Below are 25,850 nucleotides of genomic sequence, written 5' to 3' on the forward strand. Positions count from 1 at the left end.
CAATAAAAATGAAAACACAGTAAATTCTTGACAAACAAAATGTAGTTAGTATTAATGTTTGAAAAGGATTAGGAAGAAGTAAAAACTTATTTTGCCCCACCCGCTTTCCCTAATTAATCATGTCATCAATATATCCATATATAGTATATATATTAATACATAGCCTATTTGTTTGTACATCATATATCATCATATATATAATATATAAAAAATATTTTTTTTGTACTTATTAAACTGATTTATATTTGCATTTTGACTTCTACATCTAAACCATTCCACAGATTCACTCCAATTTAAATGCACATATTTTTTTTAGCGTGGTATGAACGTAATATAAATGTCATAAAAATGTTTTCTATTCATGAGCCATATAGATCCAGTATGAAGTGTGTTCCTTACAACTGAAGTCTGCTGGTCCACCTGGATTAATACCTGAATTAGATTAAGACACTTAGGCAGCCATGGTTAATCTGGTTAAACCAGAAAGCTGTAAGGATGAAGTCCTCAGTAAACCCCAGGGAGAGGTTTCATGGTTAATGGGTTGTAGGGTTTTCAAAGTTCTCATTTTAAATAATTATTTGACCGTTAAGTGTATATTCACACATTCTCTAATTTAAATGATATATATAGTAGCCTACTGTAATGTTGATAATCCAAAAAATTACGCTGAAGATGTCAAAAGGTATTTAGATTTCAATTTACTTTTGAAAAAACAGAGAATAATCATCAAAACCGCTAAGTGGTGCCATTAATTCAATAATTCCGCCGCAAATTGTACACGCCCCTGCGCTTTCCTCGGCGCAGTGTGGATGTAGTTCCAGTGTGGACCACGAGGTGGCGCTGACTCCCCGTTTGCGTCTGGGACACCTGAGGGCTTGGAGCAGAGAGTAGGGAGAGGCAAAGAGCTCTCACTCTGTTGGTATTTCCGCTTACCACAAACGTGGCGCCGCTGTCAATGTATTGACGTTAATTGCTATGTTAACTCTCCGTTAAAAAAAACATCTGTGGTTTATTTGGACCAACTAATACACGAACTAAAGGTGCTGTTAACATTCAGAGTAAAGTTTTATTTTGTGAGTAGCTAGTTTTTGTTTCAGGTGTGTGGTCCAGATCGGTTGCTATGGTAACGGCAATGCTTACGCAGTCTCTGCCTGGCGTAAACCTGAGTAGAGTGTGGGTGAGGTGTTTTTGCAGACCGGAAGGTGGCTCAGCCTTTTTTAAATGTGTTGAGTGATTCATCTTCTCAACAGACGATCTTCGCTTGTAGGTAGTTGCCAAAGTTGGCAGGCGTGAATCACCGGGAGCGAGCACTGCTGTGGATCACCGGCCAGGGAAAGGAGAGGGGAGCACAGCTACTTCAGCCTGACAAGTAACGAACTGGTTCAGACGGTGGACGGACGACAGGAAAGTTTATGGGAATTAACTCTCACCCAAGAGAAGTGAAGTGTTTTTCTTTTCCCCACGGAGTGAATCACAGCAGAAGAGAAGGTAAGGTATATATCTTTGACTGTCTTCCCAGTCTACGGCTTTGGCATTCAGGAATGTTTAGCTAGAAGCTAATTAGCTAGCTAACGTTAGCGACAGATTAGGTCAGCCACCTAGCCAAGCTCGCTAACTTCATGCTTAAGCATTTAGTGTTGACTCCTCCAGACTAAACAGACTGCCTACACACGGTAGACACAACTTAAAGCTCCACCCTTACTAAAAAAGTACAACAAACTAATCCCATAATAGAATAGAACAGAACAGAAAACATACTCTACAACTGTCACAAAACTACAAGTCCCTATAGGAATATTATAGTGTTATCATAGGAGATAGAAAATACCATTAAGTACCATAATGTCACTATGAACTCACTGTTAAGTACCTCAGACACACTGTAAGCCCCAATAGGCATATTATAATGATTTTTTGGTTATGGTTCAACTCATTATCAGCAGTAAAATGAACCTGTTAGGAAGCTACACTGGTACTACTGGTTTCAAAGCATACTGAAGAGAGCAGGTTATGTGTAAAGTTACATAACATCTGAGAAGGATAAGGAGAGCACATGAAATTAATAAATGAGCTTTGAAGGTGGTAATGCACCATGATGTTTACCCAACTTTATAAGCTGAAACCAATCTTTATGGTATGTGTGTAAATCATAGTACATAGTATAATTGATTTGTGTTCATATTGGTGGTTGTGATGCCTTATGATGATCACTGTCTGGAACTAGTTTATGAACCAGTTTATTTACCACTACATCACTGGTAGTAACAGTGACCAGAATAGGAATTGGATTTGACAAGCATTCACATGATCAAGCGGTGACTCATTCAGTAAACCTGCTGCCTGTTTTTGCTCTTACAACAGGTAACCTACCTATCTCCAAAGATGTCCTATTACTGTGTGTACTCCCATCTCTGTATTCCCTCTGGTTGCATTAAAGGACCAGTGAGCTGCAGCCTGCTGTGGTTTGTTGATATATGACAGACTGTGGTTATGTCAGTAGCTGGGGACCTAAGGGAGTCGAGTTTGGCCTATTTGGTCATATTGGAGGAAAGTAGTGGTGGTGAGAGGTGCCTAACTAGGACAGACTGTGCTGAATCAAGCTGTTTAGGACAGCGTGAGCCTATATTTGGTGTGGCTACATCCAGAGGTCGCAATGCACTACTTGAGTGGCTCTGCTTGTTCCTAATGTTACACATGGAACATCGGGTCCTGTGTTAATATTGTGCTTTTCCAGTATCCACACAAACTAATATAGTTGGTTTCAGAGTGAGCTTAGTAAGGTCTATAGCATATTCTCTCTCCCTCTCTCTCTCTCTCTCTCTCTCTCTCTCTCTCTCTCTCTCTCTCTCTCTCTCTCTCTCTCTCTCTCTCTCTCTCTCTCTCTGTCTGTCTGTCTGTCTGTCTCTCTGTCTCTCTGTCCCTCTCTATCGCTCTCTGTCCCTCTCTATCCCCCTGGTTTGGTCTCTCTCTCTGTCTCTCTCTCTCTCTCTGTCTTTCTCTCTCTCTGTCTCTCTCCCTCACTATCTCTCTCTGTCCTTCTCTATCCCCCTGCTTTTGGTCTCTCTCTCTCTCTCTCTGTCCCTCTCTATCTCTCTCTGTCCCTCTCTATCCCCCTGGTTTTGTCTCTCTCTCTCTCTCTGTCTCTCTCTGTCTCTGTTTCTCTCTGTCTCTCTGTCTCTCTCTCCCCCTCTCTATCTCTCTCTGTCCCTCTCTATCCCCCTGCTTTTGGTCTCTCTCTCTCTCTCTCTGTCCCTCTCTATCTCTCTCTGATCCCCCTCTATCCCCCTGCTTTCGGTCTCTCTTTCTCTCTCTCTGTCCCTCTGTCTCTCTCTCTCTCTCTCTCTCTCTCTCTGTCTCCCTGTCTCTCTCTCTGACCCTCCTCCCCTCTCTCTTTAAATAACTCCATCAAGAGAGAGAGAGCATCAGCACAAAGTTCGCTCTGTCTAAATGAAAACTGACGAAAAGTAATCATTGGCAGCTCGGCTGTGGAAAGAAACAGTTCTGAATTCTGCTAATGAGAGTCACATGAGACCTGACACAGAAGAGCGACGCCGTGGCCCTACTTGCCCGCGTTTCAGTTCGAAAGCCATCACACATTTCATAGTTCATATTGAAAACTCCTTCCAAGGTATTTGCTTCCTGTTTTGCTGAGGTGTGAGAAAACGGGAGGGTGTGTTTGTTACCTACGTGCTGACGACAGCAGATTCTCCAGCACAGATCGGGTCAAATAGTCCCAGACGCAACTCTACTCCCTTCCCATCGCTCTCACACTTCACACTTTAGCTGGGTTTTATTCATGAGCCTCCTGTCACTGAGACCCACCCATCCACCCCACCCCACCACACCTCACTGTAAATCTTATTACCGTCACTTCAAATAGAAGCGGCCCCTCTGATTTGCTGATTGGAGTCTCAGTGGATTTGTACTGTCAGTGTCTACTAAATAGAAGCACTCATGGTCAGTGATGGTGATGCTTAATCTAGATGGGGATAAGTGAAGGCGATACCAGCCCCCCTCTCCACCCCCCTCATTCCCCCCCCAAAAAAAGCAACTACTGCTGAGATGCCCTTGAGCAAGGCACTTAACCCCCAACTGCTTAAATAAGAAGAAGAATAAATAAGATTGTGTTTTTTGTCAACTTGCCTAATGAAATGGCATTTTGAGAGCATCTTGCTTCCTTAATTTGATGTATTTCCTGTTGAAAAAGGATATTGGGGCGGGGCATAATGCGGAGAGGGATCATTCAAAAGTCTAAATCAATGACATATCAGTTAGGGAGAGAGAGGCAGTTTTATTTGATGGGAGGGGCGGGATTGTTAAAAAATCAGTGATGGTTTTATTGGTTGGAATTTTTTATTTATGTTTTTTATTTACCTGTTACACGATCAGGTGAGATACACTGTTTTCCAGGAAGTTTATTGTTGACATTTATTGTTAAATTGAAGTATATTATAGCGTGAAAAATTAGTTAACATGGTCTAAAAAGTCATTTTTCATTTCATTGTGACTTTGAATAAGGGTTTAGTTGTAGTCACTCATCTGAGATGAGGAGAGCAGTCTTCATGTAAACTGGCTGAAACAACAAGTGTCAGACTGGTGTCCAGATTGGTGATTTACCTGAAGACTCAGGCCAGGTGTCAGTGAGTGAAACCAGGGGAAATCTAGAGATAACAGGGCAGGAAACTACGTTTGGTCCAACGGCTACAGTGGCTGGTAAGTCCCAAACTGAAAACTCCCCAAGCCACTTTCACTATTTTCACTATAGGTTTTTAGAACAGAGAAGAACCTCCAAATGATGATTAGTTTGCTGCTGATGTGGCTGATAGAGTAAGGAAACTCACCAGCCAGAGCCAAAATTTATAGGCGTTTTCCTGGTGTAAATTTCATCTCCTGAAAGTGCTCCAAATCTCTTTTTTACAGGATACACTGTAGTATTATTTCCAGAAAGGAGGCACAGGAGAGAAGGTTGAAGTCAGTGTTCAGTCTTCAGCGTGGAGTGGTTACTATGTGTCTCCATAGTGAGGGGTCTTAACCACACTACACCAGCTCTGGACACAATACACAGCTCCTAACTGAAGTGCATCACCATGACAGATTGTGTTAAATAGAGCATTCAGTTCAGAAGAGGACACAGATCTTATCTCTCACACCTAGGTTTGAAGATGTGTGTGTAGGCAGGCTGAAATGCTGCAGTACGGCTGCAATAATAATCCTGATAACAATGATCATCCCGATCGTGAGCATTGGTCTCGATGATTTGAGGAACACAATTATTTTATTGCACTTTTTGCATCTTATATCAACGACTATTTTCAAGTTGTTATTCAAGTGAAAGGGAGATGTTTTCATATTTTTTTTGTCTTGTCTTTTTATGTCTTTAATATATTTTATGTCTTATGTTTTTTTTATCTTGGTTTGTAACCCTGTCTGTCTCCTTTATATCCTTATTTTACGTTATTTTATCTTTACGTCACATATGGTTTCATTTTTAATCTACTCTTGTTTTCTATTCTATGTACTCAGTGTATTTATTTATCTTAACTGTTTTGGAAAGCATTTTGTAACAGTTGTTTTAAAAAGTAAAATATAACTAATATTTATTGTTATTATTCTTTCTTTCTTTCTTTCTTTCTTTCTTTCTTTAGCCTATTTAATTATTTATTTATTTATTTATTTATTTATTATATTGCTGATATGCCAGCGGGCTACATTTATTAACTCTGGAAGCTAAAATTGTGATACGCTATATACGATTATAAGCAAGTCCCCCTCCCATTCTGCTCCTGAAGCCACGTCTTCAGCGTGAGGATTAGATGGAAATAGAAGTGTCATGGTCTTCTTCCTGTTAGGCCAGCAAACTGAGTTAGTAGGTCACAGGTTAATGAGGCAGGTCCTGAAGCCATGCCAGTCCCCGTCATGATAGGCCATCAGTCAGTCTGATGCTTCATTAGTCCACTATACTTCGCTCACCCACCAAATGTAGCTCACCCAGCCTGTTTACAGTCGTGCTTTATTTATTTAGGCTACACAGTGAGAAAATAGACGTAAAGCAATAAAACACTGACAGAAGAAAACCGAGAGAAGAAAAAAATGAAACTCGTGCAGATATTGTGCAGAGATAAAACAACTCTCTATCGGCTTATAAAAATCTCACCTCAAAACAAACAACAAAACGTACATTAACTGGATAACAAAAACTAAATGACAACGAAAACTAAATGACAACGAAACACAACAGTGAAGAGTTTCGTTCCAAAATGAGATCCAATAGTTGAAAAACTTGCTGGCCTGCAAGCAAAGCACATTGGGGGTACTGCTGAGGTTATGAATTATCTTAAGACCTTTGGTTGGCACATTTTTAAGGACAGAATAATATATGTTTTTAAAATATGACAATTTCAGGTTTCAATCTAGTGTTTTGTAATGAAACTCTTTAATTGTCAAATGGTTTCAAGCTGTCCAGACTATGGTTAGACTGAAATCATCACATATTTTGTCATAATTTCAAAAGCATCACTTTTCTTGTTATGGCTGATGGACGTCCTATATAGCTGATGGATTTGGTGAGATTCCCCTCAGGACCTGTTGCTGCCTGCACTGCATGGTAATCCATGGTGATACTGCCCCTCCAGTCACTGTATCAAGTGTAATCCTGCTGGAGTTAGCCTAATCAGACCTAATCACAGACCGTGATTAAGCTAATGCACTATTGAACCTACATGGAGATGGCATAGCAATACTCGATAATAGCCGCCTAGCCCAGATTTGTGGTTCAGCTGCACCTTTATGTTGGCAACACTTGTAAAAAAGATTACTTGTGACTCTTTTTAAGCATGTGGTTTTAAATGAGGCTATATCACAGTGTTGCTTTCTGCTCTGTGGACAACCTATTTTTAAGACTTTCCCTCTTTAGAAGTGGCTTAGTTTTGAGTTCTGTTGCAATTTTTGTTCCCCTGGAGCTCAGTGGGTAGAGCATGGCACTAACGCTTAGGCCACCCATGCTAGAAATGTATGCATGCATGGAATACAAGCATCCCCTAAATGGCATACAGTATGTCATGTTAATTATGGATTTTTCAGACACACTGGGTAAGAATAAACTAGCTACATATGTCTCTGTTGTATTTTGAAGCACGCTTGCTGCAAATATGCACTCCAAATAGATCCATGAGGCTTTTCTCAGACTGTCTGATTGGCCACATCCCCTTGGCAATGAAAGTGATTTGTTGGGACTGGTACAGCGCCCAATCTGCAGCGATGACACTGGACTGAAAGTGACCCTGAACTCTCTGACTGGCTGACTTCTCTGATGAAATCCATATACATCAGGAGGAGCTGTATGTGTGTCTGTGTATCTAGGATAGAGATACAGAAAGACAGATTTCTGTTGCCTCGCCTAAATTGTCCTATAAAGTGATAATCATCATCGTGGTTTTAAGGCTAAGGCCCCATTGGATATGACACACTGGTGGCTTTGTGGCATTGTAATTACTGCTGCCATTGTAATATCCTGCCTCTTCATCTAGATCTGGATGACCCCAACCTCCCATCCTCCAACCCCAACCCCCCATTAGCAGGGTGTTTTCAGACGAGGCCCAGCCAGACTGCACCACTTTTCTTTGAGACCACTGTCTGGGTGTTGGCTTAGTTGGGGTTAACACTCCTCTAGACCTTGTCTCGTTTTGGTTTGGGTGGCTGGGGGAGGTAGATCTGTAGGAAGGCCACAGTGTGCAGACGAGACAGTTCATTATCCAGGGTTCCCACGGGGCTTTGAAAATCCCTGAATGTTTGTAGATTTGAGAAACATAAAATAAGGCCTTAAAAGTGTTTGAAAATGAATGGATGGCCTTGAAAGTACTTCATTTAATAAATATACACTGCCTGTCAAAAGTTTGGGGACACCTTGCCTTTTCTAATTTTTCTAGTACTTTTCTAGTTTGATTTTCTCTGTTATTTTTCAATGAATAAAGCGTGCAATGCTTTTGTTAACATAAAATAGCAATTTAGTAATACTTTGGATTAATTCAACACTCATCTTCATGTTCATCAAAGTGTCTAAACCTTGTTCTTGAATGGGGTTAAGTTATTGCAAACCAACAAAGAAAACATGCTTATGTATTAAACATTTTCAAAAGCTAGGTGTCCCCAAACTTTTAATGGGAAGTGTATATTTAGCACCCAAATCCATCAATATGTGGCTCTTTGAACCTCTCTCTGTCTTAGGATCAACTGTGATGGATATTTGTGTTCATATAGCAGTTTTAAAATGGACTTGATTTCATTTTGATCAATGGCATGTCTTACCCCAAAACATGCCAATTGTGAGTCCTTGAATTTGATGACCAAGTGAGTGTGGGAACCCTGGTTATCTTTTATTCTGTTCAGAGGAATGTTGTGTGTGAGTGTGTGTTGTGGAGTATGATCCCAGTCCTTTGAATACACTTTGACTAGATCCCAGTAATGACTCACAAGCTAGGCCTATATTTCAGATGGTCTTTATTGTCCTTCATGTGATAAAACTTGGGGGTGGGGCATTGGGGGGGCATTTGTGTACAGTGATCTGGCATTTAAAAATTACCTATGGCCTGATGGAGGCGTTATAACTCAAACGTAATAACACCGACACCACTGGTCCAATTTTGACAAAACTTGGGAGAGATGACACATTTTGTACTGTGTTCTTATTGGCCTGATGGGGACTCTATAATTAAAGGTCTTGTTACTGTTCCTGCATCATTCGTGGGGGACGACATGTTTACTTGTTTACTATTTACATTTAACGGATTTAGCTGACACTCCGACCTAGAGTGATTTACAATGGTGCAGCAGTTGTATAAGCTCCAATTCCTATATCAACAACATTGCGTGCAACTGATAGTAAGGAGGTGCAAGGGTCAGAGCCGTAATGCCTCGACAACATTGCTGTGAGAGAAGTGCTAAAAAAAACAGATAAAAGTAAGAGCTAATAAGAGCGGTTTTACAGCATTTTTTATGTTGTGGCAACATTTTGTACCAGATTCTATCAAGGTTATAGGGTAGGGTAAGATCTAGGCTATATGCCGTTTTGTAGAAAGCCAATACTCAACAGAGCCAACGAGGCAACATTAAAAACCCTTTAGGCTCCAGCTAGCGTTAGTCGAAACTTGGAACAATCGCTTTTTATCCAAATAGCCCATGCCGAGGCACAGAGGCAGCCTCAGGCGATATATGACAGCAACTCCCATCACGCACTGGCACACTCCTGCCCACAGGCAAAACATCTGTACAGTAATTTTAATGAAAAAAGCCTTTTGGAATTTGTCCTGGCTTCTTGATTTACTCGTTCTCATTTGGCCCCAGACTGTTTTCACCAGTCATTTTAAAAGTGAAGTGAAGTCACTCTAAAAGTTGATTGTTCAGCCTGTGGAGCCTAGGGTTTGGCTTCATTACATGCTGCTTGGTTTCACTGTCAATTGAGCAATGTACGTTTTTATATTGTTTACGTTCCCTTTAAAAAAAAAAAATTAAAAAAAAATCACTTCAAAGCGCAGGTTGCTCAAGGTGTACCGGAACTCATTTCATGTTGTAAGAGTGTGTGTGTGTGTGTGTGTGTGTGTGACCTCAGCAGGAAAATATGTGTGACTGTGATTTGAGTAATCTCTTGACTCAGAAGCAACATGCCGCAGTTGCTGTTAAGCTAGTTGTCAGTGTTATTGTGTTTTAGTGGGAGAAAGGGAGAGAGAGAAACCGAGAGGGAGAAAGAATTTTGTCATGCTAATAAAGCTAATTGAACTGAAAGACAGAGAGAGCCGGATATACAGTAGAGGGAAAAGACCATGTGAGTCACATTACCGTCTCCCCTCCTTCTCTCTAATCTTATGTACGGCTCAGCCACCTCTGAGCCTGGGAGTCTCTGTGCTGGATTGTGTTTGCTGCCTTTGAAGAGGATTACAGCTCTTCAGTCTGTATCTTTATTCATTTGTTCTGATCGGGTTACGGGAATATTGGACTTTGAAAAAACAAGGTTGTTTGTGTCTTTGTTTTTATATCGGAGTTAGTGTGTGTCGTAAGAGAGACAGAAAAAGAAGAGGTAGATACTGTCTGTGTCTGCACATGCCTTGTATGTTACCATTTCTTATCAGCCCCTTACTGACTGAAGTTTGAGTTTCTGTAAGTGGCGCTCTTTTTTTTTTTGTCTGTTCAGCCGCGGTGGGTATCGCTGCTCATGCTAACTACCCAGTTCTTCTTCTGTTTATTCCAAACAAACCGCTGTTGCTGCTGCCGGAAACTTAAAGCACATCACTTCCTGTGCGGCAGAAGATTTTTTCCCAGAAAAGACTTAACCTGACACTGGGTGTTTTTCCAGTGTTTCACCAACTTTGTATCCCCAAAGAAGTTTATAGTAGATACAAGTAGACTGATGTATAGCCTGGCCACTGCCTTGTACAATGGGCTATTTTTATTCTTTGTAATCCTGTGAAATGTTTTTAAAATGACAGCAACAGGAAAGTGATCGACAAAAAGTTAAATGATGTTTTTTTCTTCCCTGGTGTGATATCAGGGCAAAGACACACCGCCAGGGGAAACACATTTTTCACGGGAAGAAAACTTTGACACAACACCGTGAAACAACTATCTGACACCGGGTGTTTCAAACGGCCAATGTAGGCCTAAAAGCTTTCATAAAGTGGGTATAGGTTGAATCACCATTGTGTTATATCAAACGGTGATAGAGAGTAGCAAAACGTGAATTTTTTTATATGGAAATTTCATGGATTATAACTTGAAACTCTTGTTTTTTTCTTACCAGCCTTGTCCCGGAAGCCATGCTGATACATATGTTGCGGTGAGTTGCCTGGTGGACAATCAGAGGCATCATGGCGGACCTGCCCATTGCCCCGGGCCAGGTCTACATCGAGGTGGAGTATGACTATGAGTACAAGGCCAAGGACCGCCTCATCACCATCCACCAAGGGGAATGCTACATGCTGGTCAAGAAAACCAACGAGGACTGGTGGCAGGTGAGGAAGGAGGAGGGGACCAAAGCCTTCTACGTACCGGCGCAGTACGTCCGAGAGGTCCGCAAAGCCCTCATGCCGCCGCCTAAACCCATCCAACACCCTGCTGCCGCCGGAGGCAACGCACCCCTGCTACCAGGCGGCGCCATCTGGGTGAAACCAAGCACTCTGGAGCTGGACCGCTCCGGCGAAAACCTCCACAGACACGAATCCAGTTATCGTCGCTCGCCTTCTTCGCCCTCCGCCTCCTCCGGACACTTCAGCCCTCCCAGCCAGCGACGGGACAGCAACCACCACCACCACGCCCCCGCCAGCCCCACCGACCACGACCGAGCGCTGGCCGACATCCTCGTCCACGGCGGTGCCCTCCAGCCACCGCAGAAGAGCGGGTGTAACACGCTGCCCCGCACCCGCGCCCAATCCCCGGATCTGGTCAGGATGCCCCTGGACGTGGATAACGCCCAACACTGTGACTCGGCCGGGGAGAGCTCAGAGAGACGCACCAACGACTCCGAGTCTGGAGACGAGCTGAGCAGCAGCTCCACTGAACACCTCCAGGTAAAGACAGACACATTTTAAGATTATAAACAGTGTTTGCTGTTGTTGTTTTGCAGATGTGAAGGGTGGAGGTAATTTCTGAGACCCTGGTTCCCTACTGGGCCCATTCCAGGATCAGTTCCAGTGGGTGCTGCAGTTAAAGAATGGCTTTTATTTGGTTATATTTATATCATGATCAGTGTCCGAAATGAACTTCTTGGCACACCTGCCATGGGCTGGTAAACGACAAAACTAGAATCATTTTTACTGGCCAAAATAATTAACATCCCGTTTTCAATGCTGTTTTGTGTTTAGAACCAGGTACTGTGTGAAACATTCAATAAAGAGACAAGAGGAGATTTGGAGTTTTAATTTACAACTTCTTGAATAATGATAAGTTTCAACAAACGTTAGGCGAGTTAACCATTCAAGCAGAAACAGGAAGAAAAGTTTGCAGAAGTGTAGCGTACCAGGCAGCCAATCGGGAACCTTTTAAATCCAGAGTGTTCCAGAGTTTTGCTTTGATTTGATTGGCTCTCGCTCAGTCGTTGGTCAGTAGGGACGGAGTTTGACAACAGGCAGAGACCACAGACTATATACGCAAGGCTAATCCTTATTTTTTGGAGAGCAATAAGGCCGGATGATGATTTTTTTTATTGGTTTTAGATTTTTGTATTTTGTAAGCTAATGTTGTTGCTCAGCCTCCGCCTTTCCTCTAACAGCCAAGCCAGGTTTCTATGTAGGTGCTCACCCTGGTTTAATAGCACAAAGCATAGTCACATCAGATCATTTGTATTGGTAGATAATTCAGAGCTTGACACCAGATTTGTAACCCCAGGATTTGTGCAGAAAATGTCTGCAAATATTTAAATAAATATATTTATTTAAATCTATGCAACACTTCCCTTTTCATCTGTGGAGATATTCAGCTGCTCTTGATCTGACCTCTTGGCCTACTGAAGAACTTTTTTTGTTCCTTTTGAGCGAGGCAGGAGGAGCGACCCTTCACCCCAGGCCTAGAGCAGCCAAACGAAGCTTCAGCCAGAAAGCCTCAGTGAGACTAGGCTGCTGATTAAACGTTGAAGCTTGTTTGTTCCTGGGATCATTAGCTCAGTCTGCTTCTGAACAAAGGCCAGTGAGACAATAGAAAGTAGGTCAGTGTGGTGCTGACACCAGACCCAGACCCCTCAGTGTGTGTGTGTGGGAAAGAGGGGATGGGAGTTGTGGCCGATTACATATGTATGGATTAGTGTTTCACCATATGAGACTTTTGACCTCAATACCAATTAGTTTGCAGGGTGTACTGGTACTTTAAGAGTGCCGCGGTGCCAAAATTTTAAAACGGTACTAGGCTATACCCGCATTTTGCTATCCATCGGAAAATATAGACTGTCCCTTTAAGGATTCAAGGGAACGGTGAATGTGAAGGTAAAATTAGTTGGAAAAAACTGACTATAAAGACTTTATTTTTGATTTTGTGTGTCAGATATTTTGTTATATTTTTTGAAAGATATGTTAAGTTTACCTTTTTATTTTATAAGAAATTCTCGGTTGTGATTTCACATGGTACCAATATTGAGGTACCAAAACTGGTATTACCAATACTAAATTTAGTATGACAAAAATCGATACAGCTACAGTACCACGGCAAACAAAGAAGAAAGAAAGAAAGAAGAACGAAGAAAAACCATCAAGCAGTCAAGTGTCACAGAACAACAGTCCACACTTGGCTTGGAAAGCTTTATAGCAAACTTTGCACAGGGGTTTTGATATGTCAGTTGGGTGTTCATCTTTGTTGGCTCTGTGAGTGAAATAGTTCAATATGTCACTCTTGGCACCAGTTTTGTCAAACAGGTGGACTTGGATTCAGTTTGAGACGTGGTGGACTGTTTGACACTGTTGCCATGTTTTCAGCTGTGACTCTGACTGCTGCAGTCAAGAGCCAGACTGTGGCTCTGTCTTTTCCAATCCTTCTTCTTCTTTTAACTTTTCCGATCCACATGCATCTGTCCTCTGGAAGTGAAGTTGAAATGGATTTTCAGCTTCCAGAACACATTTGGTGAAATTATTGAATGTTTTATAAAACTTGAATTCAGTTTTCTGCAACAGTATTGAAGTACTATTGAAATTTAGTTTTTTGGTTGTTTTTTTTCATACATTACGAGAGTTGGACCAGATTTACCCCCACATCCACTGTCTCTGACAAATTTAGCAGGTTTAGAAGAAAATCCCACCTCCCAGGCCTTTTCAAAGCACCCAAAACTAAACAGCACAAATATTATCAGGGACAGCAGTCCTGTTGCTTTATTTGTTGTAACGTAAGCTGTGTCCACAATTGGTGTCAAATCTGGCTCAGTCAGTAGTAGAGTGATTTCAAAACAATGCATCACATAGTGAGAGGTAACCGCTGACTCAGTGTGACGTGTTTGTGAACGTTTATCTTTAGCGAAGTCAAATTTTAAAGTCCATATATGAAAGCAACCCAGTCCACAGTGGAGTTCCTTCCTTCCTAGGCCGTTTCAAATGTCATTGAAATGGCCATGAGAAAGGTCAAAGTAGTCCAGCCTGTTCTGGTTGTGGAGACAGCCAATCCAACTTTGTCAACAACTAAACGCTGTGGGTTGTTCTCATTCTCTGGGCTATTTAATCTACAAGTACAAATGTATTACAACAAATATAAAATCTCCACCTTTCTTATTTTGAGATGCACTATCCATGTCTCCTTTGTCTTGGCTTAAAACTCTTTTTTTACCTGTCTTCCCCTGTTCATTTACATCTCCCATTCATGAGTGAAGTAGTTTTAGGTGAAATGAACAAGGGATCAAAGCACTCTGTGTATAGAGCTTTACATTGGTGCAGTATGAGTGTCATCAAGAAGTCTAGTTTCATTGATGTCTTGTTAACACCGTGGTGTGCTCTTAGTAGCTGATCTTTGGTTGGTTAGATGGACCCATAGTCCTACAAGGTTCATGTCAGCAGGCAGGTGGGTGTGTCCTGCTGGAGTGAAACTGTCTGAGTTTCAATGGGTTGCTTGTTTGTTTTTCCTCTTTCCTGACAGCATGCTGCTGGTGACAACAGCTCAGGTGTCAGTCAGGACTTCCTGCTATATGCAGACTCCGCCCCTCCTATATCTCCTTTTACCTGCTTATACCTCTCTCATGTCTTTTTCTCTTCTCTTCCCTTCTTTCCTTTCCTGCTATCTAATGTACAAAGGAAAGAGGAAGGAATGAGTGCTAAAGACGGAGGAGTATGAGTGAAGATAAAACCATGGCGGTGATGTAAATGCAGAAAGTCAGGCTGTGTGTGTTTGTGTTTCCAGCTCCCAGGCATTGTTCCTCAGTGCCAGCTGGCTCATCCAGCTCCTTTTGATAAGCCACTCAGTCAGCCTGTGCTGAGTGTGTGTGCAGAACTCCCTGCATTGGGCCAGGCTGGCTCTCTTATCTGCTGTATGAGCTGAGGCTGGGACCTACTTTGTCACTACGAGTCTCTTCTCAACAGCTCCCACTGTCCCATCGTCCTCCCACTCTCTTTCTTTTGCACTCTTTTTTTTTTGGGGGGAGGCGGGGCAGATCTGTTTACTTACATTTGTTCATCCATCCATCACATGCAATATCTCAGACACTGCTGATCATTTTTTATGAATCTTTGAAATTTTGCATTTCTGCTCTTTGTTGTGGCACTTTAAAAATTACACCGATTGGCTTAAGAGGTGTGCATTGTATAAATCAAAAGAAGGTGACATATTTATTACTGATTGGTTATGAGGGGGACTGCATCATTCATGGGGAATGGCATCTTGTCTTGTTAACCCTTGTTTACCAAGGGAAGCTTGACTGAGCATGCAGCACCCTGCTTCACATTCTGGGAGCGGCCCAGTTTATCCTCAGTCTTATATTGGTACTGCTTAGATTTTCCCCAGTGGTCCAGGGATTCAAACTGACGACCTTCGGGTCAGAAGTTTGATTATCTGACCTCTAGGCAATGGCCACCCCCAAACAGAGAGGAGCTAAGTCTTCAAAGAACAATAGCATCTAAGACCGTGATCAGTGCTAGGACCCGAGAGAGCATGAGCTCAAAGGCTTCGAGGAGTGTTTCTTCATTCTCGTTGTTGTGCAACACTTTTTCACAGCAACTTACAAGCTATATAATTGGTGTTAGCTAGCTAACCTGAAGTAAAAAAGGAGATGACATTGTTGAAAATAGAGCAAGTTAGCAATTGCTCTGCTTGCTCTTGAAGAAGATGAGGAGCCCATTCTGAAACTGATAGATGTAGGGACATGACATCCTGCTAATGCCCATTTCATGAGCTACTTTCACCTTAACATTATGCGTGGTGCAGCTAAAGTTGAGACACAAACTGGGAGTGCCAAGGAGCCCCAAAACACGGTACGTCTAAAATGTGAGCGCACAAAAAAATAAAAAAATAAAATGTGAGCAGCATAGTTTGGAGGGGACACACACCTGCCGCATTGAAACCATTGAAAATAACCGCAAAAAAAATAATGCAGGAATGTTCAAAACAGCATCCCATGTGACCACAGCCTAAAGTACTGTTTTATTTTGGCTTACAATGGGTACAGAGTTTTAACGGCATTACTATTGAGTTTTTCATAAACTTCCATTGATCTTTAAATGAAAAAGTAGAAGTTATGAACTCGGATATCAGTGGATACTTTCATGCTTATGTCTTAAAGCCCCTGGCCATGGTGGATTGGTCATTGTATCTACTGAAGCAGACATTTCCCCCTAGCCAGTGAATTTAATGGCTGTCAAGGTCTCAGTGTGTTTTAATTTGCTGCTTCACTGCACTGCCTCATCCATTCTGCTCTTCATCATCCCTCTTCCTTCAGGCTCATCGTATTCCAATAGCACTTGTGAGAAGCGCTGCACTAAGTATCCCATATTATATATGCTCCAAAGTTATATGTGAGACCCTCAGTTTGGCACATTGACACTAAACGCTAGTCAAACACTGGTAAATTTTGGCCGGTTACTTTGTCTTCTTTAGGAAAAGGATTGAACGTGGGACACCAAAGTAGCCTAGAGTTTAGATGGACTGTCCTGTATCCTGAAGGTCTCAGGTTCGATCCCAGCAGGTGCCTTGCATCCTGTCAAAGTGTTCTTGAACAAGCCGCTGAACCCCTTCCTGCTCACTCAGGTCAATCTGGATGGGAGCATAAGCTAAATGATTAAGTGTAAATTTCTACCAGCCATGCTGGCAGATAACCAGCCATTTGGAGATCCTATTCTATTGTAAAAATCTCCATTAAAATCTCTGCTGAACAGTGAGACCGATGCCTTTTTTAATCCATCAGCAGCTGTGGCCTTTGAGTTTCAAGGATGGCATTAGTTGGCCTAACCTGCATGTAATTAGTGCTAATTTAGTAGCTTATGTCCTCTAAAAACCACAACCTGTTTGTCACAACCAACCACTTGGCTGACTTTGACAAGGGCTAATGAATGTTTAATGTTCATGAATACAACTTGACATAATCATTTGTTTTCTAAGACTGAAGGTGGAAAGATCAGCCCGCATTAGGCTATGACAGACAATAAACGTACAGGAATTTGAATTTCTCGTGACACTGGTGCAGAGATGTATTCACAACAAATTCACAGTACATCCCGACACAATACATGATACACTGACATGATGGGAGGACAACAGGACCTCACATACAGTGTGGCAAAACATGCTCTGGACAGCAGATTATCCTATGTGGGTAAAACTAAGTGAAGCATCTTTGAGCTTGTCCTCTAGCTTGATGTTTGGGTGTATTGATTGTCCCTGCCAGCGTTATAGATTAGCTCTAGCTTCCCCTCATCTCCCCTCTCCTCTCTGTCTGTCTGTCCTCATCAGCCCTGCTTAGACCTTCATTAACCTGAGGCTGTTGTTCTGCTAACACTGTGAGTCAGCAGGAACCTCCCTCTCGCTCTCTCTCTCTATTTCATTTGGTCTCTCTCTGCCTTTCTCGTAATGAACTGTGACATTTTCATATAAATAAATGTCCATTTTGCTTCTCTCTATTGTAAATTGCAAGAACACAACGGTGAAAGTCTTCAGTTCAGTTTTTGAGATCTTAAAATTGTTTTTTCAAGTAAGAAATCAGATTCATATTCTGTATCGAACAAAGGCTTCTTAATTCTCTATTGATTTTAAAGGTAAAATTGGTGTCATATTTCAATGTAATAGGCATTAAGAAGGTCTTAAAGTCTTAAATTTACCTTGATGAAACTTGTAGACTCCCTGGTCCCTCTCTCTGTCCTTCTTTACCTCTCTTTGTCTCTCTGTATCTCTCTCTCTCGCTTCCTCTCTCTCTGATTGTTAGGGTAAATAACATCCAATCAAGCTGTAATCAACTGATGCCTCAAATAACTCTCACCAGGAAGATTGATTGGAGGAAGCACTTCCTGATTTCTTTGATTACCTAGTTAGTAGAAGTTTGGTGTGTGTGTTTTATTACACTCTTATCTGCTTTCAAGTTTACTGTGCTCACTTGTCATATACTGTCACTGTCACACCTTGTTTTACAATAAGTCATTGAACACACCCATGCACATTTTTAGCACATACATTCAGCAATTCATTGATTTGTTCAATTCATTCAAACTCTCTCTATCTCTATCTCTCTCTCACGCATGCATGCACACACACACACACACACACACACAGAGTCATGCACTCCCATTTGTGAGCACACCCATTTGTGCTCTGTCACGCAAATACAGACACAGCCACACAAACATGTCCACACACACACACACACACACACACACACACACAGTCTGAGGGATGTGTGAGTGAGAGCCAGGCCATCTGCAGTACTGTTAATTCTCTTTCTCTGTCTTATTTAATAGGCTTATTATATCACATGTTGGCACGCGGCCATATGAGGGAATCTCTATGGGATTCACTCACTGCAGGAATTATGCACTGCGGCGTTATATAGACACTCAATCTTCCTCTTATTCAGGGTGTCCCAAACGTTTTCATGCCAAGGACCCCCAAATGGATGCACATTAGACTCCCATTTGTTAAGGTTTTGTCCTAAGGAAGCCCATATGAGGAGAGTTTTGTTGTTAGTTATGATGTAGAAGAAATAGTGAAATTAATCTGTTCTTCATTTTGCTGTGGACCCCGTATACCTCATGGACCCCTGGCGGTCCCCAGACCATATTTTGGGAACCGGTGATCCAAATCCAATGCAGTGTGGTGAGGCTGACAGAACGAATTTCAATATTCAAATTTCAGTTGAATGTCAATGAATGTCATTCACACCCCGGCCTGCCCGTCAAATGTGTCAAAAAGATTTTATTTATTTATTTTCACAGCCAATTGAACTGAACACATCACTGGCTCCCCATGCCTCGGCTCCATAGACGCTCGTTCTCTGGACTCTCGATCTCTAATACTCGCCTGCTAGTTTGTTTTTAGCACACACATTGCTAGTAGCATCAATTGTGTTTTTTCTCTCTCCATTCACCGGCATTGTATGGAGGAACAGGTCTTAAAATCACACTTCTAGCACATAAATGAACGTGATTAGAAATCAGATTCTGACAATAAAAAAACTAGTCCTGTTACTGAATTGTGGTTAAATAAAACACTTTCTTTATGTTCATTAAACCTTTCAGTTTGAACAAGTGTAACACCGAAATCCAGTCGGAGGAAACCGATGGAACTAAGAAAATAGTACGTTTACCAATAATAGTAGACAGGCGAAAAAAAGTGGGCGACAGGACTTGACAAAGCTGATTCTGCCAATATATAAAAAACTTTTCAAACATCACTTTAAGTGTCTTGTAATGTGTCAGTATCAATTAACCAAGTCAAAATCTTTTGTGCCCCCCAGTGTACTAAAAACATTTCTGATTCTCTGTTGTGTGATCTTTAAATGGTTTCATGGACGCGTTCCTTTCAGGAAAAGCACCGTCAGCAAGAAGCTCAGCTCGTTTGGAAGAAGCAGGAAAAAGTGTCAGTGGGGTAGTCAGTTTATGTGCTCACTGTCTCTGCCGCCAAAGTTATGAAGCAGCCCTGAGGGGTTTATAGTACTGTTGTGTACTGTTCTCAACCTGGGACACACACACACACACACACACACACACACACAGCTTCAGGCAGTCTGGCAGCTAACCCACTCCTCTGCTGTGTGTTTGTCTGTTGTGTAACAGCAGAGGTTAGGCCAGGCTTGGTTGCTCATCACTCCCTCACTTTGTATGTCTCTTCACTCTCTCTCTGTCTCTCTCTCTGTCTCTCTCTCTGTCTCTCTCTGTCTCTCTCTCTGTCTCTCTCTGTCTCTCTCTCTGTCTCTCTCTCTCTCCATTTTCTCCCTCTTTCGTTTAATCCAACTGTCCCTGTTCCAGTTTTGGTCCCACTGTCCCAACTTGCCTTTTGATTTTATACCTCCCTTTAACACTACATGAAAGAGTTCAACCTGCACTTAACGTCTTAATTGTTTACTCATGATTGCATGGATAGCCCTGGTGCTTAATCATGTTCTGCTGCTGGACAGATAAGTCTACAGCTGTAGGCTGTATCATCAGAGCGGATTATGGCCGAAGTGAGAACCTCTGTGGCAAAAAAACACTAGCTGTCACAGGAAATCACAGTCCACCAGTTGACCTTTTGTAGCGCATTATTAGAGGTAAACATTTATTTAAATATAAAGAATAGCCTAAAGGATGAAACATAGACAGAAAAGAAAAAAATACAGACGAGTAAGTTGAACAAACACTGGAGGCTTCTGAAAACAACTCACCTAAAAAGAAACAAAATGCAAACAAAATAAAAAAGTACAGATTCTATACACACTCTTTGATGTGATTTCCAGTCTTTCAGCACAAATATTTAAAAAGAGATTCCTGCTGAAAGGCAAATGGTGTGAAATCATACATATTTGAGGAGCTAAAATTTAAATTTCATATCAAAGAGTGCATGTGTCGCATTTGGTAAAGGGTGTCAAGAATTGGCTATCAGTATGTTAAAACATCACTGTATGGCAGCAGTCCATGCAAACGAATGGAAGAAGAGCCCAGAAGTAATTTTTCCAGTCGTGTGACATCATCTAAATTAATTTGCATATGAAGAGGATTACAGGAGTCGTGTTAAAAATCGCAGCCAAGGTGTGAAAATGCATGGTTAAAGTAAAATTAACACAATAATACATTCTTTACTTGCTTAAAGAGCAGACTTAATTTGTAGAAAATTATTTTTGCGACACTGATGTAACGTCCATGTTTAGAGGAGTGAAGTGTCTCACCCTGACTGATGTGCATTTGGCTCCTGATGAGCAAGATGATTAAAAAAACACAACTGTGAATGGAATAACAGATATCCTGAATAGTGATTATGGGGGATCTTTGAGTCGGGGTCATCCAGTGTAACCCGTCACTCGCCCTCCACGGCTGCTTTGATTGGAGCGAGAGAGAGAGAGAGAGAGAGAGCATTCACGGGAGGGGAGGGGGGCACTATCCTCGCTTATATGGAGCTTTTCTTAATCCCTCTGGGAGCTTCAATTGGATATCTGTGTGTGTGTTTGTGTGTTTGTGCATAGTGGGGGCTATTGTATCAGCTGGGACGGCCTGTGTTGTGCAGAGCGGCATTATGGGAGGGCAGGGCCAGCGGTGACTGTTGTGGCAGCTCAGGGAGAGCCAGTACCACTGAGCTCTGCACACTCCCTCTCTCTCTCTCTCTGTGTTTATGTAAGTCTGTGTGAGTGACTGAGAGTCAGTGTGTGTGTTTGTGTGTGTGTGTGTGGTATGAGAGGGCCCTAGAGCGACATTATCTGGTGCGCCACAGTAACAGTCAGTCAGAGAGAGAGTTTGTGAATAGGCAGGGGCTGCTGCGTCTCTCGGCTCCGCTGCCTCTGCATCATCACCGTCCTCGTCGGCACCGCAGGCTACAGCACTCACTCCACTGCAGCAGCAGCACGGCTACAGGACAGTATGTACCCAGATGAGAATGAGACGGTAAGGCGGTTTCTTTACTCATACCTGTATGTTAGCATCGCAGGTGCACGCTCACACACCTGCTGTCAAACGGGCGCGCACAAAACCCTCAATACACACTTCTCAACAGCAAAAATAGAGAAACATTCAACTTCAGATGCATACAACCTGATGCAGGCTCTGCTCATACAATTGCACACACACATTTTTTTGCCAAGTCAGCACATCCCTCAGTATTGAAGAGTGACTCGTGCGTGTAAATATTTCTAACACAGTAAGTCCAACTCATTATAGGGCAAAAAGCTTTTTGGGTTAGATGAAGCACTTTAGGGCACAGATGCACGCGTGCCAGCTGGCATTGTTGCATTTTACTGTTTTCGATGCACTCAGAGAATTATCTTTAATTGAGCTACCGTCTATTTTAGACTCTATGTGACATGCTGTAACGCATTAATATTTTGATGTCAGCCGTGCCAGCAGAAACTGTTGAGCTTATAGTTCTGCACAAATGCCTGAATGCATTCAGTTATACATGCACTCGCTTAAATGTGACTACTCTGTCTCTCTCTCTCTTTCTCTATCTTTCTCTCTCCTCTCCTCTCTCTCTTGCTCTCTCTCTCTCTAAATTACACACACACATACCACAGTCCGCAGACTCACACACACAGCTGATCTTGCAGCTTTTGTTCACTGGCTTAGGGCAGAGTTGTGTTTATTATCCATTCGTTCAGCGTGGGCACTCACAGCTGTCCATGAGATTGATTGTAGGAATCCCGGCTACTTTCTCATTGAATCCATAACATCAATAGCCGGAAGAAACAGACGGCCGGTTCAGATGTATACAGAGTTCTTCAAAGGGATGATGGCATGCAATAGGGTCGCTAAGAGGATGCGCTTAGCACTTGCCATGCCTCATTACATAAGCGGCAGCTACGTAACATTTGTTTGGACAGCTGGGTGGTGAGACGAGCTTGGGGCAGCAGTGATGATGGGAGAGGAGGAGGATGTTAGACCAGACAGAATATTCTGTAATATTACTTTGTGGATTTGGGATATAGCTTTTGTTTTATACAAATAAAGGGACCAATCCTCTAAAGATTGCATGCATTGAAAAAATATTTAACAGTGGAAGCTTTTTTCCAAGGTAATCAGTTGCTGAATCTAAACTTTACTCCTGGTTATCTTTAGCTTCATAAAATATGCATTTACTGGCAGCAACAAGCTGCTATAGCCTATAACTCAAACAGTTTACTCAAGGATCCTTTTTTTAATATCGTCTGTGTTTGCACTGTCCTGTCTCCAAGTTATGAGGTGAACCCCCCAAAACCGCCATGCATATCTGACCACCCACTAAATGACAGAGAACGGTTAGCACCATATAATCTCCCAGTCCAATATAAATAAAGGTTTGCTTGGGGCCCTGCCCATGTGTACTCACGCTCGCCTGGGTGATGACAGTGTGCACTATAATTTCTCACTTTCCAGTGGGAAGGACTGTCTCTGTCTGCCCTTTGCCCCCAGTCAAGCTCTGAGTCAGAGATGATTAACTTTGGCAATATGGCGGCGTGACTTTATAGTTTGACATTTAGATATGATCTGAATATAATGCACTATAAAAGAAATGGGAACAAGAAACTGAAGCTGCAAGTTTTTAAACATGTTTTCATGCCCCTGAACAGGCATTTATTTGAGTGACGTGCCTCTTTAAAGAAAATTTAGCTGGGTTCCTACATATGGAAAAGTGTATGAAAAAAATAATGATTATTTCCAAGTTTTGAAAACTCTGAAAAAATCACTAAAAAACTCTAAAACAATGGAAAAATGTTTCAGTCCGGTTACCTGTAGTACTTTACTACATATTTTATGTAGACCTACCGTCATTTCGTGAAGAATTATCTTGACTTTTCTTCAGCTATGGAGTCATAAGACGTATATTAATGTTGCCCTACAACTATCAACATGCGTCATTACGAACAATGACCTAAATCTTGAGATCCAGTCAAGACATTAAGGTCTGGAAAATGTATGGAATTTAGAAATGGGAAAATGTGTAGGAGCCCAGCATAGATCACCGTGGCTCAGCATGGATCTGTGGGCATCTGCAGCCGCAGCTTAATTGAGGACAATGAATACTCGGGCTGCTTTAGCCTTCAATTACAAAGACCTACTTTCTCCCCAGAGCTTAGAGTGGGTTTCTTATAGACGTCACAAGTCGAAGGTTTGATGTCAGTAGGTCAGCGCAACTTCCACAAATGAGTTTTCCATCCAGCTCTGGTATATGATCTAGGCTGGTGTGAAGCATCCAGTGTTATTACATTCAGAAAGGGCAAAGGTCATGGGATAAAGAGACCAGTGAAATAATACCAACTGGGTAGGGATCAATGACTGGATGATCTCTACTCAAGCTTTGTTCCAGTACTGTGCATTACATATAAGCTAGTATAGGCTTCCATCTATGTTACACAGTATTTTCTAATAAATAATCAGGCTCTAGATGTAAAGTAAATATCTGTGATTTTGTATGTCATGATTCTAGTTTTTGTGGCTCTATTGCTCACTGGGCATTAACACTGCCAGGATTAGTGGCCTGATTCCCACTGGGGCCACCTATATTAACCATGGACCATGCCATGGATGCATACATTACATGTATGCATCCATGGCATACATAGCAGTGTCTGAAATTAATGTTTTGGCTCACCTGCCAAGGGCTGGAAAACTGAATTTTTTTGCCAGCCAAAATAATGAATATGAATTTGAACAAAGAAATATGTCACCCTACCTGTTATGAATGCTATTTCATGTAGTGAATCAGGTATTGTGTGAAACATTCAATAAAGAGATAAGAATAGATTTAGTGTAGAGCAGTGTAACAGGCAGCCAATCAGGAGCCTGCTTGATACAGAGCCATTAGTTTGCTTTAATTTGATTGGCTCATGATCAGAGAGAGTGTATGGTGGCCAGCAGGGACAAAGTTTGACAACAGGCAAAGACCAAAGACTTTATATAACCAAGGCATTCAAATATTATCATCTCAAACAGTTACTGGCCAGTGTAACAGGTAACACTTATTGATTTATGGGCATTTGGCACTTTGTGGATGGTGATTTCGGGTTTTGGATAAAAGCATTCACCAAACGGCATATAGCTAATGTTAATGGTCAGAGCTGTTCGGTTAAGCAGTACACCACATCCTCACTCTACCGGTCTGAACAGTACGGTTGTGTTTTGAACCTCGTCCAGACTCTGATGTAATCAACTTGAAACTCAACCTAATGGTTCTTCACAGCTCAAGGCCTCATTATTTGGTGGTGGATCATAAACTAGTCGAGACATGTTCAGGCAAGTATCAGAAGGTTTTGTTGAGATGTTTTCTCTCTAGCATCATTGCACATATCAGGTTGGCCTGGTGGTTGGACAGTCTGTCCTGTAACTGGACAGCCACAAGTTCAAACCTAGCAACAGCATCCTGGTGCAAGACACATCAGTCTGAACCCTCTGATGAAATAAGTACATGTATAATATCTGAGTCTCAGAGGGATTTGTGAAGCTAGTGAAACCAGTTCCTAAATACACTCTCTATAATATGGTGGTTGAAGTGCTTGCGGCAGGAGGAGGCAGACCTGCAGTGTCATGCTGGGGAAACTCACATAGGTTTAATATCAGCTCCTCTCCTGCAGGACGGAAGCTCCTTAACTTCCTGTTTGTGCCACTGGGATAATTCCATTTCAGACTAGATTAGTAGATTATTCTAGCAACCCTGCATGCCCCCTCTTCTTCCTCCTCTTCCTCTTTTTCTTCCTCCCACTCCCTCCTCTTAACCATTCATAGTGAGTGTTTAACAGAGCTTGTGCACCCCATAGTGCCCATTTAACCTGCTTGCATTGCGGCGTGTGATGACATAGCTGTAGAGCGTGTAGTTTAGCACAAATGCATTCACGCATTCATATATCTTAAATGTGAAAATCCTCTCTCTGTCTCTCTCTCGCTTGCGCACCCACACACACACACACACACACACACACACACACACACAGTCCACAGACTCAAACTCACAGCTGATCTTGCAGCCTCGGTTCACAGGCTTAGGGCAGACTTGTGTTTATTATCCATTTGTTCAGCATGAGCACTCTCAGCTGTCCATAAGATTGATTGTATGAACTCCAGCTACTTTCTTATTGAATCCCTAACAACACCGGCCAGAGAAACAGACGGGCACATACATATCACATACATACTGGCTCTTCAAAGGGATGATGGTATGCAATTTCTTCCCTCATAGCATTAGCAATAAGACAGTGCCTGGTGGCTACATATTGCTGTTCATGACATGCACAGCCTCATCTGCATAAAGGAAACTTAGTATAT

At 42.1% G+C, this 25,850-nt stretch overlaps 1 protein-coding gene across 5 annotated transcripts in view; it reads left to right on the top strand.

Moving 5' to 3' along the window:
* Positions 1-1,324: 1,324 nt before the first annotated feature.
* The window catches only part of LOC139917806 (rho GTPase-activating protein 12-like), a 67,987-nt gene continuing 43,461 nt past the window's right edge, over positions 1,325-25,850 (top strand). For 4 of the 5 annotated variants that reach the window (XM_078287533.1, XM_078287535.1, XM_078287536.1 and 1 more), the window contains exons 1-2: positions 1,325-1,488; positions 10,790-11,555. In XM_078287533.1, coding sequence (XP_078143659.1) covers positions 10,857-11,555 — 699 coding nt within the window. In that variant the 5' untranslated portion in view covers positions 1,325-1,488; positions 10,790-10,856. Of the gene's footprint in view, positions 1,494-10,789; positions 11,556-25,850 lie in introns of all 5 variants that reach the window. The other variant, XM_078287534.1, reaches the window with a different exon arrangement.

Source organism: Centroberyx gerrardi, chromosome 13 (genome assembly GCF_048128805.1).
Source record: "Centroberyx gerrardi isolate f3 chromosome 13, fCenGer3.hap1.cur.20231027, whole genome shotgun sequence".
In the NCBI taxonomy this organism is placed as follows: domain Eukaryota; kingdom Metazoa; phylum Chordata; class Actinopteri; order Beryciformes; family Berycidae; genus Centroberyx; species Centroberyx gerrardi.